Raw genomic sequence first — 15,279 nt, forward strand, 5'->3', positions numbered from 1 at the left:
ATCACCCTTAAGCAGTTACTGATTTCATGGCAGAAATAAAACGAAAGTCCATTTGAATCTTATAAGCTTAAATATGCTAAATCAACAGACCATCTGCAGGAACTCAAGTGCTTTTGTTGGGTGGTAGAACCAAAGAACACAGTTCTTCCACACAGAAGCTCACAGTACCTAGTTTCAGCCCTCACAAGCTGGAGGTTGGAGGTACTAGCAAAATAGTGCAGAGGCCAATTAGCTGAGAAGAAAACTTCTGTGGAGTGTAACCTACAGAGACCTTGACTTTATGACGGTGACCAAAACAGAACGGTCTGAGCTCTCTCTGGACAGATGTTACCTCATGATTGTTTAATGGGATGGAGGAGGGTCTCAAACTGATGAAAAAATAAAAACCACTCCTCATCCCTCACTCCTGGAAAATTATTCAACAGGAGAGTGCACTTGGAAGATTGAAGGCAAACTACCAAAATTAACATATTAATATTAACATCACTAATATGCCATGCCCTGAAGCTTCCCGCTGTATAATTTTTTCAGATCCTTTCATGAGACACCGGAGCCTTTGGTTTCTTGGAAACAGGTTCCTTAACCACGTAGGCTTTGTTTTCAGGCTCCCTTCTTCCTACTTCCATGAGTTTGCTGTTTTGCATACCCCAGTGTCTTGAGACCCCCACATCGCTCTCTGTGACTGATTATTAGGAGAGACCCAGGTTAATGCCTGAACTCAGGGCACAGACAGCACATCTGTCAAAATGATCATTTTCAGTGAGGGGGCCGTAGACCCTACAAAAATCATTGGTCTTAAATAACATCTAGATCAAAGTTAAGCAGGCCTGAGGAGATGGCATTTGCTTTGCTTAAAAATTAATGAGCAACCCTGTCAGTTAAAATTTAGAAACTTAGAATAGGATTAGACCTTGAGCGGTCCACCTCCAAAAGAGACGTCTGCCACAGGCGTAAGAACAGTTAGAACTGGAACATGTTACTGCTGAGCCTCTCGTGGAACCAAATGCTGCTTGTAGTCTCCTCTATTTGTTTCCACCTACTGGTACTAAGATGGTAAGCGCCCTTGGGTTCTGTGGCGTCTGCTTCCTCCTGATATCTTGAACACAGTCCTTACTTTATTTGGGTTTCCCATCACTGTTAAAATACACAGGGCTCATATCATTCAAGTGCACAAAATAATTTGTTGAGCCTTTACGATGAGGAATCAAATATGGCTCCTGACTCCTAGGAACTCATAATCTAATAGAAGAAAAAGACACATCCAGGGATAATTCAGGTTATGTTAAAGCAATGCTATATGGAAAATGCTGTAATAGACACCTAACTGAATCCAAAGCTGACATGGTTTAGCATTCAAAAGAGTTTCAATGTCCTTCTCAGTAGATCCTGAAAAGGGGATTCTGGTTACCTGATTATCCTCTAAATAGGACCAGCTGCATAATTTGTGGAGCCCGGTGCAAAATGAAAATGTAGGGCCCCTTACTCAAAACAGCCTGGTGTCCTGAACGTGGGACCCGAAGACATGCCCTTGAACTTGGTCTTGCCTTCAAATATAGTCTATGAGTATGAGGAAGAGGCAAATGTTAAGCAATCTGGAGGAACACATTGCACCCAGGGAATGTTCTTCCAAGTAGTTCACAGGAAAATAAATGCACTGTAGGGAAGGAAAATCATTCAGTCTTTTCCAAATTAACAGATGGGATTGGGAGCTAAAGGAAAGTTACTATTTGCCTCAGCTGTCACAGGTATGTCACAGATATGTCACACCTACAAGGTAAGGATAATAATAATGGTAGTAGCAGTAGCGGTGGTAGTAGGTGACATGGACTTATAGACTTCACTGAGCGCCAGCATTCTTCTCAGTCTGCTCTGTATATTTACTCATTTAATCCCCAAAAGAGTCCTGAAGGGTAGATAGATGCTGTTATTTCCCTATCTTCCAAATGAGGAAACTGGCCTTAGAAAGGTTGAGTACTTGTCCCTGGTCACACAGCAAAGGGGTAGAACCAGAATTTGAACTCAGACATCTAGCTCCAAAGTCTGTGCTCTTAACCACTATTTATGCTATTTCTCATAAAATAAGGTCATACTCGGAAGGAAGGGAGGGAGGGAAGGGGGGAGGGGGAGGGCGTTATCTCAGTATATATTCATTCACCAATATTACAGATTTGGCTTAACCAGGGTGTACTGTGTGTTGTGTGCATGGTTTTAATTTTTTTCTTTTTTTGCATTTCATGTTCATAGTTTAACAGCACCCGTTCGCCCTCCCCCACTGAGTGTTGCCACATGACCCCATGGAGTAGAAAGGTACTGGTTCTGAGAACATTCCATCACAGCCCTCTCCCACTCTCTCCAGACACTTTCTTCTCTCTTTTAACTACGGCAAACTCTGCTGTTTCTAACTAACAGGTACTCTTTTAAATCCACTTTAAGAGTGATATCTTCCTAATTTAGACAGCAGTGTCCTTGGCTTTCTTTCCCACTGACTCTTTCCCCCCTACATTGCAGTTAAGGCTCTGTTCAAGACGTGCATCGCCTGACTTTATAGTTTGAAGGGAAGAAATTCCAACTTGCGCTATATTTATGAGAACTGTAAAGGTTCAGCTTCTCAAATCAAAAAAAGAGAACAGGACAAAAGGATTCTCTGGCAGCCAGTTATCCCTGTCACCATTAAATAAAACGTGCTTTTGGCGGCTGGTCAGAGCCTGTAGTCAGGTCACTATTCTTTCTTTGTTTCCTGGTCCATTGTTATTCAAGGAAGGAATCGCCTACAAAATGTGGCCTCTGGTGGTGGGGGTTTCTTTCTAGCTCTTGCTCTCTGTCTCCCTCTTTTTCTGTCTCTCTTTTTGCATGCACCAAACTTTTTTTTTTTTTCTTTTTGGAAGTTACCTAGGAAACAAAGTCTTTTGTGCTCCAACTTTATTTGAGCTATTCGCTCCGCTGGGAATCTGCACAGAAGCTGAAGAGAGAAAGAAGGTGGCAATGTTTTACTAAAATGTTCAGAGAGAACACATTTTTATCAAGGGGGGGGATCATATTCTGCTGGGTGTGTTGGGGGGCTTTGCAGTTACCTCTGACAAGGTAAGCAAATGTTGTGTGTGGGGGGGGTGTAACTTAACAAGAGGCTCTGGAATCTACTCTTTAAGAGGGCCTGAGAAAAGCTTGACAACACGTGAAATCCTGAGTCAACAGGACACAATGCTTCCAAATGTGAGGATGAGAAAAAAATTTTCGTGATTTTAGGACAGAATATTATTAAAACTTAACTGGAATAAGAGGGAAAAGTATTTATTTTATATACTCACCTTCCCCCAAATTATGGAAAGAAAGAAAACTAGGTTCAGTGGTGAAAACTGGGTCTTTTAAGATAATCTGGTTTAGAACCCCAACCCTGAAATCAAAATTGGAATGGAGCCCTTTTAATAATCTGGGTTAGGAGCACAGCCCTGAAGTAAAAGGTAGACAATATTAATATCCATCAAGGGTTTGGATGGAGAATTTTCAAATGTCATACAGAAGTTAAGGCCTCTAACTAAACACCTTCGCACTGCACTGCAAAGCGGAAAGAAACTCAACTAAGACCCTGTACTATTCTGAATATGAAAAAGAAACTCTCTTGAATCTTTCTCCTCATTAACTGCTTTTGCATTTTCCACTGTAGGAAGAGGGGGGATTCATTTTTCCATGAGCACACAGTGTTGCCGAAACTGCATTTTTGAAATGTTATTCACAAATGCCACTGTCGTGCAGTAAAATTAACTCATGTTTTAATCCAGCCGCTCCAATTAAGATAGGCTTGTCCTTCAGGTGACGTGTTCTGGAATGTCGCCTGACTCTAGGTTTTCTGGCACATCTTCTGAACCTTTTCATAGGCATCTGAATCATCTGCTCCCTTTGGCCCCAGTCATCTAGCGTTCTCAAGACTTTCATTAGGGATATACGGTGAGATAGATATCCAGAACCTACCTCTCACTAGATTAGAAACAGATTCTTCTTCAGTTTGAAGTTGGGGGTTTATGGCTACCTGTCTCTCCTCTTAATTCCATTTGACCTGAAAAGCATGTTTATTTAGCCCATTTTTCTTCTGTGTCGCTTGACTAATGAAATTAGAACTTTCGATTAGTTGTGCTTACTATTTCTAGGAATTCTTCCTTTGACCTAAAAGCTTATTTCTGACCTCACTGTTCTTCACTAAACTGGGAAATTCCTTAATGTGTGCGCTTACCTGTAAACCATGACGGCTAAGTCAGAATTATACTTCATTTGCAGTCCCATCCCCCGGAAGATGAAGATACAGATGTCATGTTAGGCCAGAGGCCAAAAAACCCAGTACACAATATCCCCTCGACACTGGACAAGCAGACCAACTGGAGCAAAGCACTACCTCTCCCAACACCAGAGGAGAAAATGAAACAAGACGCCCAAGTGATCTCTTCCTGCATTATTCCCATCAACGTCACTGGTAACGTTCTGTTCTTTTCTTAGGGGCAGTCGGGTCAGAATATTCTGTGTTTTAAGTATGTTCAAAACGGGCGCTTCTGGGTGTGCCAGTTAAGGATATCGCCTTGTAAACGAGCAATACTTTTTTCCTCAGAATATGACCCAGAAGATGTTCAGTATGCTTTTGTCAGGTTTTGAACATCAATTTGCATATGTTCTGCTGGGCCGCTTGTTATGTAAATGATGGACAGTTTCTTTTTGAAAAAAGTCACCAAACAGCTCTTTGGTCACAGCTGACTGAAGAAAGCTGCAGTGATTAATCATATGATAATGATGCATGGCCCCCGCAAGAAGGAAAACCGAAAACCCCAGGTCTCTCAAAGGGCAAGTAATGATCCTGTAGACCAACTAGAAAATCTGTTTTCAGGCTTTCTTGGATGAAGGTAGGCTTGTTTACATGATCGTTTAGACTTCTGCATCGATTTTGGTGATTTCTGACCTAAAAATACATGGATTCAGAGATGACAGCTGAATTCTATTCTAATCCAGCAAACCTGTCTTCCACTCCTCTCTGTTTTCCTCCTCCTGTGTATCGAGAGTTTGAATTTTAGTCTAAGTCGAATGCAAGCCTGTATGAACTTTTCTTGAAAAGTGTACCTGCAGCAATTGTAAATTCCAGAATGGGATCTGGTAATCTTAGTTTTAAGTAAAATAATGTTATGACATATTCTGACTTTCAAAGATAGACATAAAATGATCTATTCATTGAGCTTTCTTTAAACATCTCTAATAGTTCTATTTACCTTATTTGCCTATTGAAAATTTCAAAATGACCATATTATTACTGACTTTTTCCTGGTGCCGTGTGACTAAAGAGTGCATGTCGCCTGAGATGCATTTCGGACATGGCTATCATTAACGCCACTGAGATTTCTCTCACATAAAGTAGGGAGCAAGTGATGACCACATATCTGAGATAGACATTATTTCCTTGCTGAAAAACAGGAATTCTGGTTGGTCAGCCGATTATGAGGTGGGAGTAATTTTCCTGATGATCTACTCAACTTGTAGGATAAATTATTCTGAGGATGTGTACTTTATCTGATCTCCAAATCTAAAAAGGTTGGATTAGGTAGTCTTAAACTAACTTTCCGTTCTGGGAACATTTGATTATGAGCGGCACCTGCTTTCTTCATGACACTGTAAGTAAATCTTGTTTTCAAATTTAGTTCTTTGATTATGGGTCTTGTGATTCAGGAGAAAGGAAGATCTTTCCTTCTGCTTTATTTCAGGAACTCTCAGACTAAAGCCTAGATTATACGCTGATTTCAAGAGCTTTAATGAGAAAGCTGCTAATTATGTGCATATGACACAAAATGTGTCTGTTTGCCGTGTATTCTGTAATGAGTATGAGTAGAATGAAGTATCTTAATTTTTGGTGGGAGCTAAGAAAGGAAAATTCCGTCAGTACAGATTCTCCAATAATATTGTATTATTCATCATGTGATATCTCAGAGATTTTTTTCAAAGTGAGTTCTAGAAACTGTTGTCACTGTGATGCTAGGCAGAGCTCAAAGTGCTTCATTATACAACTGAGCCGAAGTTTAGCATGCCATCCTGCTCCACGCTGAACAATTAGGATAAACGATGAGGCAACCAGATTCCAAAGCACTTTTGGCATCATGACTTTCTGAGGCAAAGCTCACTGACAAATCCACGGCGCATGCCTGTGCCAGACAGGAGTTTGAGCACCTCACCACCCCCTTTACCATTCTAGATTTGATAAGACTGCCGTAGCATATCAACGATGTGATTATGGAGAGAGAAACAAATAAGCATCGATGTTTGGCCCCTATATTTATAAAATCAAATAGAGATTTACTGTAAAGACTGGGAATTCCAGCTCCATTTACAGTTGATAGAGGAGGCAAATCCATTAAAGTACAGAACTGGGGACTGCCTTGTACTTTTACCTTATATTGAGAAGACACTGGTACCAAACCAAAAAGTATCCAACTGAGTCAGTAGAAGAAAGTAGAAAGAGTTACATGAGGATTTAAAAACAAATTTCTAGGCTACTTTCTTGTCATGGAAGGAGTGTGTATGTGTGTGTGTGGTGCTGTGTTGTGTGTAGGGTTGCAGTGTAGTGGGTAGAGAAGGAAAAGATACCTCACAAAGATACTTTTAATGAAGACATGGGTCCGGATATGTGAGCTGAACTAACACAGGTTAGAGTCCCAGCACTGGATCTACTATGCAAAGACAGCATCAGAGAGCCCAGTAAATAGTAACTAAAGGTTGTGCGTCCTTAAGGAGCTGTTTCTGTGTGAGAGTGATTCTTTAACGTTATTTTTCTCTCTTCTTTCGATTGTCCTTCTTTGCTTGTTGCTGTTGGCAGTGGGCAAGCTATTGTGCAGCGCCGCATTTAGAAGTAAAGCTTAATGTACTGCGGGGTGATTTAAATAAGAGTTGAATAAGGGCTCCCTTATATTTATTCACGGGCTTAATCCAAACTCTTTCTTTACTTCCAGCCAATAAATATCACTGTGTTCCAAGCAAATGAAAATTTGTTTGCCATTTCTAAAGGCTAACAAGACCTATTTGTGGGTTGCAGGAGTTGGTTTTGACAGAGAGGCTAGTATACGCTGCTCTCTTGTTCATTCACAATCCGTACTCCAGCGGAGACGCAAGCTGAGGAGGAGGAAAACCATCTCGGGTATTCCCAGAAGAGTCCAACAAGAAATAGGTGTGGTATAAAACTGTTAATGGTTACCATTTGGTCGGGTGCAATTAGAAGGAGAGGAAATGGAAGCCGGCCTTTTAATCAGCTTCCTTGAAAATAGTCCGTGTGGTAGCCTGTAGAGGCTTTGAAATGGTGCGGACTTGTTCTGTGTTCAGCAAGCCAGTGGTATTACTTACTTTTTGAATCTGTCTTCTTGACTGTGAAGATTTAACCATATGGATTTAGGTATATAGGTTCAGGTCGTATGGGTGAAATGTAATATTTTGGAAATTTTCAAAAGTTTTATTAAGATGGACATAATGAATAAATAACAAGATTCCGTGAAAAATTATCTTTAGAAAATTATACTTTTAGTTGAAGAGAAATATACTTTGATGGTATTAACTATTTTTAAAAAGTACATTTCAAGCATATTCAATTAAATATTGAATATTGATAACATGTGAGTTACCCTTTCTGACTTGTTTTTCTATTTTTTTTCTGTTCCATGTGTTCAGGAATCTCTTCCTATGTTTTGTTATTGTTGTTATCATAATAATAATAATTATTATTAGGGTAGCATCTTTTTTATTACATATGAGTTATAACAGTTTTACTTTGTTGCGTATATATTACAAAATGAAAAAGAATAGTGTCCAAGAAGACTAAATGCACTTTAACTTTAGTCTAAAAAAAAGAGCCACCGCTTACTGGGGCAAAGTAATTTGACAGCAAAGAGAGAGAATTAGGGAGACCTAAGAACATTTTCTCTTAGTATACACTAAGAAAATGTGTGTATGTGTGTTTGTGTAGCGAGAGAGGCAGAGAGGCAAGCGGGCAGATGAGATTCCCAGAAGCATTTTCACTTCCTCCTAATTTTACACGCCGGCCGCTTATTTCTTCCCGACAAGGAAGCCGCACCCGGCGCGCTCAGCCCCGCGGGCCCCAGAAGTGGCTGGTGGCCTGCAGAGGTACCGGTGTCTCCCTGCTCACTGTGCTGTCCCTGTGCCCTAGATTCCGATGAATCCCCCGTGGCCAGGGAGAGGAACGTGATCGTGCACATGCATCCGGACCCTGCCGGCACTGTCACCAGGAGGTCTGGAACCCGGGACTCGGAGTGCCAAACCGAAGATATCCTGATCGCCGCCCCGTCCAGAAGGAGAATCAGAGCTCAGAGGGGACAGAGCATCGCCGCCTCCCTTTCTCACTCTGCTGGCAACATCTCCGCGCTGGCAGACAAAGGCGACGCCGTGTTTGCCTCGGCGGTGAGCAGCCGCACGCGGTCTCGCAGCCTTCCCCGGGAGGGCAACAGAGGTGGCGACGCTGAGCCCAAAGTGGCCGCTACGCCGTCCGCCCATGAAGAGGGGATGCCTTTCGCGAGCGACCAAGAGAGAAGCACTAAGGACGGCGGCGACGCGACCGGCAGTCCGGGCGCGCGGGAGCGCAGGCCCGCCTTGGGCCTGCCTTGCTCTCAGCATCTCCACAGCCCCCAGCACAAGTCAGGTGAGAGGGGCAGGTCACGCCTGTCCCGCATGGCTGCCGACTCTGGCAGCTGCGACATCTCCTCCAACTCGGACACCTTCGGGAGCCCCATCCACTGCATCTCCTCGGCCGGCGTCCTCCTCAGCAGCCACATGGACCAGAAGGACGAGCACCAGTCGTCCAGCGGCAACTGGAGCGGGAGCAGCTCCACGTGCCCCTCGCAGACCTCAGAGACGATCCCCCCAGCGGCTTCTCCTCCCCTCACCGGCTCGTCACACTGTGACTCGGAGCTGTCTCTAAACACGGCCCCTCACGCTAATGAGGATGCCAACGTCTTCGCCACCGAGCCGTACACCGACCACCTGGACAAAGCGAGGGGCCATCGGGCAAACTCCTTTACCTCCACGGTGGCCGACCTGCTGGATGATGCCAACAACAGCAACACAAGTGACAGTGAGTGGAATTACCTGCATCACCATCATGATGCCTCCTGCCGCCAGGATTTTAGTCCTGAACGCCCCAAGGCAGACAGCCTGGGCTGCCCGAGCTTCACGAGCATGGCCACTTATGACAGCTTTCTGGAAAAGTCTCCATCAGACAAAGCAGACACTAGCTCTCACTTTTCAGTGGACACAGAGGGATACTACACTTCCATGCACTTTGACTGTGGTCTCAAAGGTAACAAGAGCTATGTCTGTCACTATGCAGCCCTGGGCCCAGAGAACGGCCAGAGCCTTGGGGTTCCTCCTGCTCTTCCGGACTGTGCCTGGCAGGACTACTTAGACCACAGGAGGCAGGCAAGACCGAGCATCTCTTTCAGGAAACCAAAGGCAAAGCCAACCCCACCTAAACGCAGCTCATCGCTGAGGAAGTCCGATGGAGATGCAGACAGCTCTGAGAAGAAAGAACCAAAGATAAGCCCCGGCCAGCTCCTGCCTCACAGTTCCAGGGAAATGAAGCTGCCTCTTGATTTCTCCAACACGCCTTCTCGAATGGAAAATGCCAACCTCCCCGCCAAGCAGGAATCTTCTTGGATGAACCAGAGTGAACGTGGTATTAAGGAACCTCAGTTAGACACTTCAGATATTCCACCATTCAAAGACGAAGGTACTGAATCAACTCACTATGCAGATCTCTGGCTTCTAAATGACTTGAAAACAAATGACCCTTACAGATCTTTATCCAACTCAAGCACTGCTACGGGTACCACGGTTATCGAATGCATCAAATCTCCGGAGAGCTCCGAATCCCAGACATCCCAGTCAGAATCAAGAGCCACCACCCCATCCCTTCCTTCTGTTGACAGTGAGTTTAAACTGGCCTCTCCAGAAAAGCTGGCTGGCTTGGCGTCCCCATCAAGTGGCTATTCGAGCCAGTCGGAGACACCAACCTCCTCTTTCCCTACAGCTTTCTTTTCTGGTCCGCTGTCTCCTGGAGGGAGCAAAAGAAAACCGAAAGTCCCAGAAAGGAAATCCTCACTACAGCAACCCTCTTTAAAAGACGGAGCTCTGTCACTGAGTAAAGACCTTGAACTTCCAATTATACCTCCTACCCATCTTGACCTAAGTGCTCTTCACAGCGTCTTGAATAAACCATTCCACCACCGTCACCCACTGCACGTGTTTAGTCATAATAAGCAGAACCCAGTAGGAGAAACACTCAAGTCCAATCCTCCCCCATCCCTTGCAATTACACCGACAGTCCTGAAATCTGTTAACCTTAGGTCCCTCGGTAAGTCTGAAGAAGCTAAGCAAAAAGAAGGCACCAAAACAGGTCTCCCCTACGGAGAGCATGGTGCTCTCACAATGGCTGCCCTGTCTCCAGGTGAGATGAAGCCACATATGGGTAAGAAATCAGTATCACGTCAGTACTCCACTGAAGACACTATACTGTCCTTTTTCGACTCCTCTGCACTTGAGATGGGACCAGATAAACTACAGTTAGAGAAAAAATCTACTTTTGATGTAAAGAATCATTGTGACCCAGAAACAGTAACCTCATCTGGTAGCAATCTTCTAGATTCAAGTGTCACAAAAGACCAAATACCTATGGAGAGTGAGCCTATCCCAGAAAACACACCGAGTAAGAGTTGTGACTTTCCCACAGAAGGATTTCAGAGGGTCTCTGTCGCCCGCCCAAATGATGTGGATGGTAAGACCCTCCAACACGGAGCTGATGCAGAGGGAGCACTGGCTCAGGCGCAGAAGGCATCCCCTGCAGACGGGGAGGAAGCCACACGCCTGGAGTCCGCAGACATGCTCACGACTCAGTCAGACTCACCAACCAGACCCCCAGACATAAGCAGTCAACTTAAGCATCACCTTGGGATGAGCCGCCACCATGACAAAGTGCCTGCGAATATCAGCCACGAGGCAGAGGTGTCAACTGCAAATTCATGCCCTGAAAAATTCTCTGAGCAGGAAAATACTGCTTCAGGTATTTCAGCCAAAAGTGCCTCTGATAACAGCGGAGCAGAGGAGGCCCAAGGAAGCATGGATGAGCTGTCACGGAAAGGTCAGTTGTTGATACCTTTGTCACAATGGAAAGGTGCCCCGTAACACAGCACTGTCCTGGGGGTTGGTTTCCCTCCACTTTTTTTTAACTTATTAAAACAATTGAGATAAAAAGTTTTATTATTGAGGGACTGAGCTGCGACAGGTATCTCTCTTTTTAAAAACAGCAGTAAGGGAACTGTTGTTCATTTATTCCACAAGTCAGTGGGACACAGCAGCATGCCTGGTACCTTCTTCCTAAAGATGCTCTTTTTCTTAATTTAAGAATCGTCACCGAGTGATGACTCTATGATTTCGCCACTTAACGAAGACTCTCAGGCCGAAGCAGAAGGTGTGTTCGTGTCTCCAAACAAACCTCGTACGACTGAGGATTTATTTGCAGTCATTCACAGGTGAGGCCACAATACCAGCGGTGCTCCTTCCTGCAGCGTGTCTCATCAAGTGCAAATATGGGAAAGCCTGTGTACTTGTGGTACATGCGGCAAAAAAGCAAAGAAAAATTATTTTTCCAAATCAAACTGACAGCTTTATATTTGTGCAGGGCAATGCAAGCTTTTATATATAGCTTGACCTCAAGCTTGACCCCAAGAAAAAAACACATGCTAATACCTGTAATCCTACACTAGTAGAGATCAGTGCAAGTTGATTCACTTGACAGAGCCCAAGTTTGAGACAAGAGAGTGGAGACACTTGCTCATTTCATAGCCCAGAACTAATAACACTGGCCTTCTCTAAAATTAGTACTCCAAATCCCACAGAGGACGTCCTGCTCTTTTTCTAGGACACTGTCGCATCCATGCTGCCATTCACATTCTCTCACCGGCCCCTGCGATCGATGGCCATGTTTGCAAGAATATACGCTCCTTACAACCTATGACCGATGAGTAGAGCAGGAACTAGTGCTTGTCAAGCGATCCCACGTCCGGCTGAGCCAGCCCGTCCTGATGTGCCTGCTCCATTCACAACCACGACTGCCCTCTTCCACTCGGCCTCTGGGACCTAGATGGGACTCCCAAGGGACAAAACTTAGGGACTGTCTTTTCTACCTTATGAAATTATGTTTTTTGAAGCAAGTTTTTTTTTTTTTTTTTTTTTTTGCCAGCAGCTTATCATCATTTTCCCTGGAATTCTAGTTTTTAAGGGAACTTGTGTTTTCTGTTGATGTGGTTTTCCCATAAAAAGTATAGCTCTTTAACACCTTTTTTTTTTTTAAAGGACTCAGTCAGAAACGCCTTCTGTGTGGATATTCCTTGAGCAGGCACACCTCTCCACTCGGAGAGTGAAGAACCATTAGTTTATTTTTTCTCTGCCCCATGTGTAAGCTAAGCTCCAAATGTATTTCCCTACCCCACTTTATCTTAGGACCAGTTAATAAAATGCTATGTAAGTTAAAGAGCCAAATCCTTACCCCAAAGGATCAAATGCTAGTATCTGGAATAGTGGGCAGAATGTAAGTAGCGGAGTCAGAAACGTCTGGAATTGAGTCTCAGTGCTGCTACTTCCTAACCAGTCCTGTCAGTGAAAACCTCTCTACCTATTCCTGTACTGTTGGTGGAGATACGTATAGCTCACATATTCAGCTTTGATGCTAAAATAACATTTTAGTATCTAGAACATGGTAGATGCTAAAAACAAGTGTTAGTTTGAAATCCCTCCCCTCTTGGGCATGCCGGACACTGGCCTGTGCAAGACATCAACCACAAAGGTTTCAGGGAACTAAAATGAGGCTGGTCTCCCAACATAAAGTGACATTTTCTCTATCCTACGTATTTTTAGACTGGCAAAAGAGCATGTTGCCACTACTTATCAGTGAACTGAATGGTGCTGAAGATTCACTAAATTTACACTTATTTACTTATCAAAAGAAATAATATGATGATGGATGCCTAGGTTGGGTAGACTTTCTGAGCTTGGTAATCTCAGATTTGCATTTGTGTAGGATTTATTTGTGTACAGCACAGTGACAAGAATAAGCTTGTTTTCGTGAGAGTTTGTATAACTCCAGAGGGGGTCTAGGTTAGCGGCTTTTCACAGAGAGTAGGCTCACCGACTTATACAGTGCCGGTGTTACTAAGCAGCTATCAAAAACCGTATTTACAGCCCAAAATGGATTGATTGATTTAAAGTCATGTAAGACGTTTCTTTGTACAGAGAAATGTAACAAGTAGACAGAATGGTAGAATGCATCCCCGCTACCCCACTCCTATCGTCACCCAAGCTTGTCAGCCATCAGCCTCTAGCTGATCCTGTCCCGTCCACACCTCCACCCTGGCTCTCCCGGTATTCCCTGGAAGCCAACCTCAGACACCCGAGCATTTTATCTGTGGTGAAGAGGCAGACTGAACAAGAGAAAGCCAAAGCCCGTCACCGCCTACCCGCTCGCTGGCAGCCGGCCAGCAAGACTGTCCTACACTCCTGCAAAACATCCCAGTTAGGTCCTCCTCTAGAACCTCTAGTCTCCGCGGCAGTCATTACATGAAACGGCCATTTCTCGACCAATTTTCGCCCACGGGCTGTGAGCGAACTTCCCTCAGGCCGTGAGTGCTCTCGGGGCGAGGGCTGCGCGTCCCCCCGCGCGTCCACTGCCCCGTGCTTGCTATCCTGTCACCTTGGGTGCGCCGAAGCTCTCTTTAAGGAGGTGCACGAATATGACTTAACGCTTTTAGTGTCATACAAATCTACACGGACTGAGATTGTTTTTCCTTTTCTCGAAAGGTCCAAGAGGAAAGTACTTGGAAGAAAAGATTCTGGGGATACGTCTGCTCGAAGTAAATCGAGGGCTGCGCTTGGCAGTGGTGGCGGCGGCGGCCCCGCTTCGGTCGCTTCGCCCAACAGCAGCGCGCAGGCGCCAAGCAGCCAGCGGTCCCCCGGCCTCATCTACCGAAGCGCCAAAAAGTCCAACACGTCGAACGAGGAGTTTAAGCTGCTGCTCCTCAAGAAGGGAAGTCGCTCGGATTCCAGTTACCGCATGTCGGCTGCCGAGATCCTGAAGAGCCCCATCCTGCCCAAACCTCCCGGGGAGCTCCTGGCCGAGACCCCGCAGGGCGCCCACGAGGCCCCGCAGGGGGGCCCCGGGGCCGAGGCGCTGTCCCCGCTCTCGCCGTGCTCCCCAAGAGTCAACGCGGAAGGCTTTGCCTCCAAGAACTTTGCCACGTCGGCGGCCGCGCGGGTCGGACGCTCGCGAGCGCCCCCTGTGGCCAGCAGCAGCCGCTACAGCGTCCGCTGCAGGCTCTACAACGCGCCCATGCAGGCCATCTCGGAGGGGGAGACGGAAAATTCCGACGGCAGCCCCCACGACGACCGGTCCTCCCAGAGTTCCACCTAGGGGGCCCGGGCCGGGCTGACGAAGGCCAGGGCCGTGGGCCCTAAGAGGATGCGGATCGGTGCGGGGGGGGGGGGGGGGGGGGGGGGGGGGGGGGGGGGGGGGGGGGGGGGGGGGGGGGGGGGGGGGGGGGGGGGGGGGGGGGGGGGGGGGCGCCAGGGGGTACCATCGTGCTTCCCCACGAATTCCTAACTGCTTGCTGGAGTAATGGAATCTGGTTTGGCCTTTTTGGATTATTTTCCATGTTTTTAAGTAGCTGCACTGTCTTTCATATTTTTCTTTAGCATAGTTTGATTTACCCAATCTCATTCCTTTTAATAATATAGAATTTGATGATATCTGCTTTTCCTGAAACCCAAACAAAGTTTTCCCAGAGCTGCCTATTCAAAAAACAAAGCCCTCACTGTCATAATTCTTAAGAAGATGAAATTACTCTGGAGGTTTGGTATTTTTTTACATCAAAATGAACTAAAGCAAAATTTAGAAGAAAGTACACACATGTAAATACCATATTTTTGATAAAAATGTGTAAATAGATTTATCAATGACGAGTGAACATGTGGCCAATTATCTACCACACACCAACTGTTTATAAAACAACAAATAAAGTGTAATAGTTGTATTCTGTGAATACCATTTTCATATAAAATACCATATTTAAATGTCCACCAATATGATTTTTGGAATGATAAACCTCAACTATGAATTTTAAACTGGTGAAATAAAGGAAACCTTGAGATCATATACTGAAATGTGATTAATTTAAAATAATGAATTCAGACCTAACCATTTTTGTGACA

The 15,279-nt window shown here is 45.1% G+C and overlaps 1 protein-coding gene across 1 annotated transcript in view; it reads left to right on the top strand.

Annotated features, from left to right (window-relative positions):
• The window catches only part of NHS (NHS actin remodeling regulator), a gene marked incomplete at its 5' end in the record, with an annotated part of 49,453 nt that extends 34,955 nt beyond the window's left edge, over positions 1-14,498 (top strand). The window contains 6 exons of the mRNA XM_029929618.1: positions 2,245-2,307; positions 4,270-4,462; positions 7,055-7,186; positions 8,177-11,158; positions 11,423-11,549; positions 13,873-14,498. Of these exons, the coding sequence (XP_029785478.1) occupies positions 2,245-2,307; positions 4,270-4,462; positions 7,055-7,186; positions 8,177-11,158; positions 11,423-11,549; positions 13,873-14,482 (4,107 nt within the window). The remainder of the gene's footprint in view (positions 1-2,244; positions 2,308-4,269; positions 4,463-7,054; positions 7,187-8,176; positions 11,159-11,422; positions 11,550-13,872) is intronic.
• Positions 14,499-15,279: the final 781 nt, after the last annotated feature.

This window comes from Suricata suricatta, chromosome X, assembly GCF_006229205.1.
Source record: "Suricata suricatta isolate VVHF042 chromosome X, meerkat_22Aug2017_6uvM2_HiC, whole genome shotgun sequence".
Lineage (NCBI taxonomy): Eukaryota > Metazoa > Chordata > Mammalia > Carnivora > Herpestidae > Suricata > Suricata suricatta.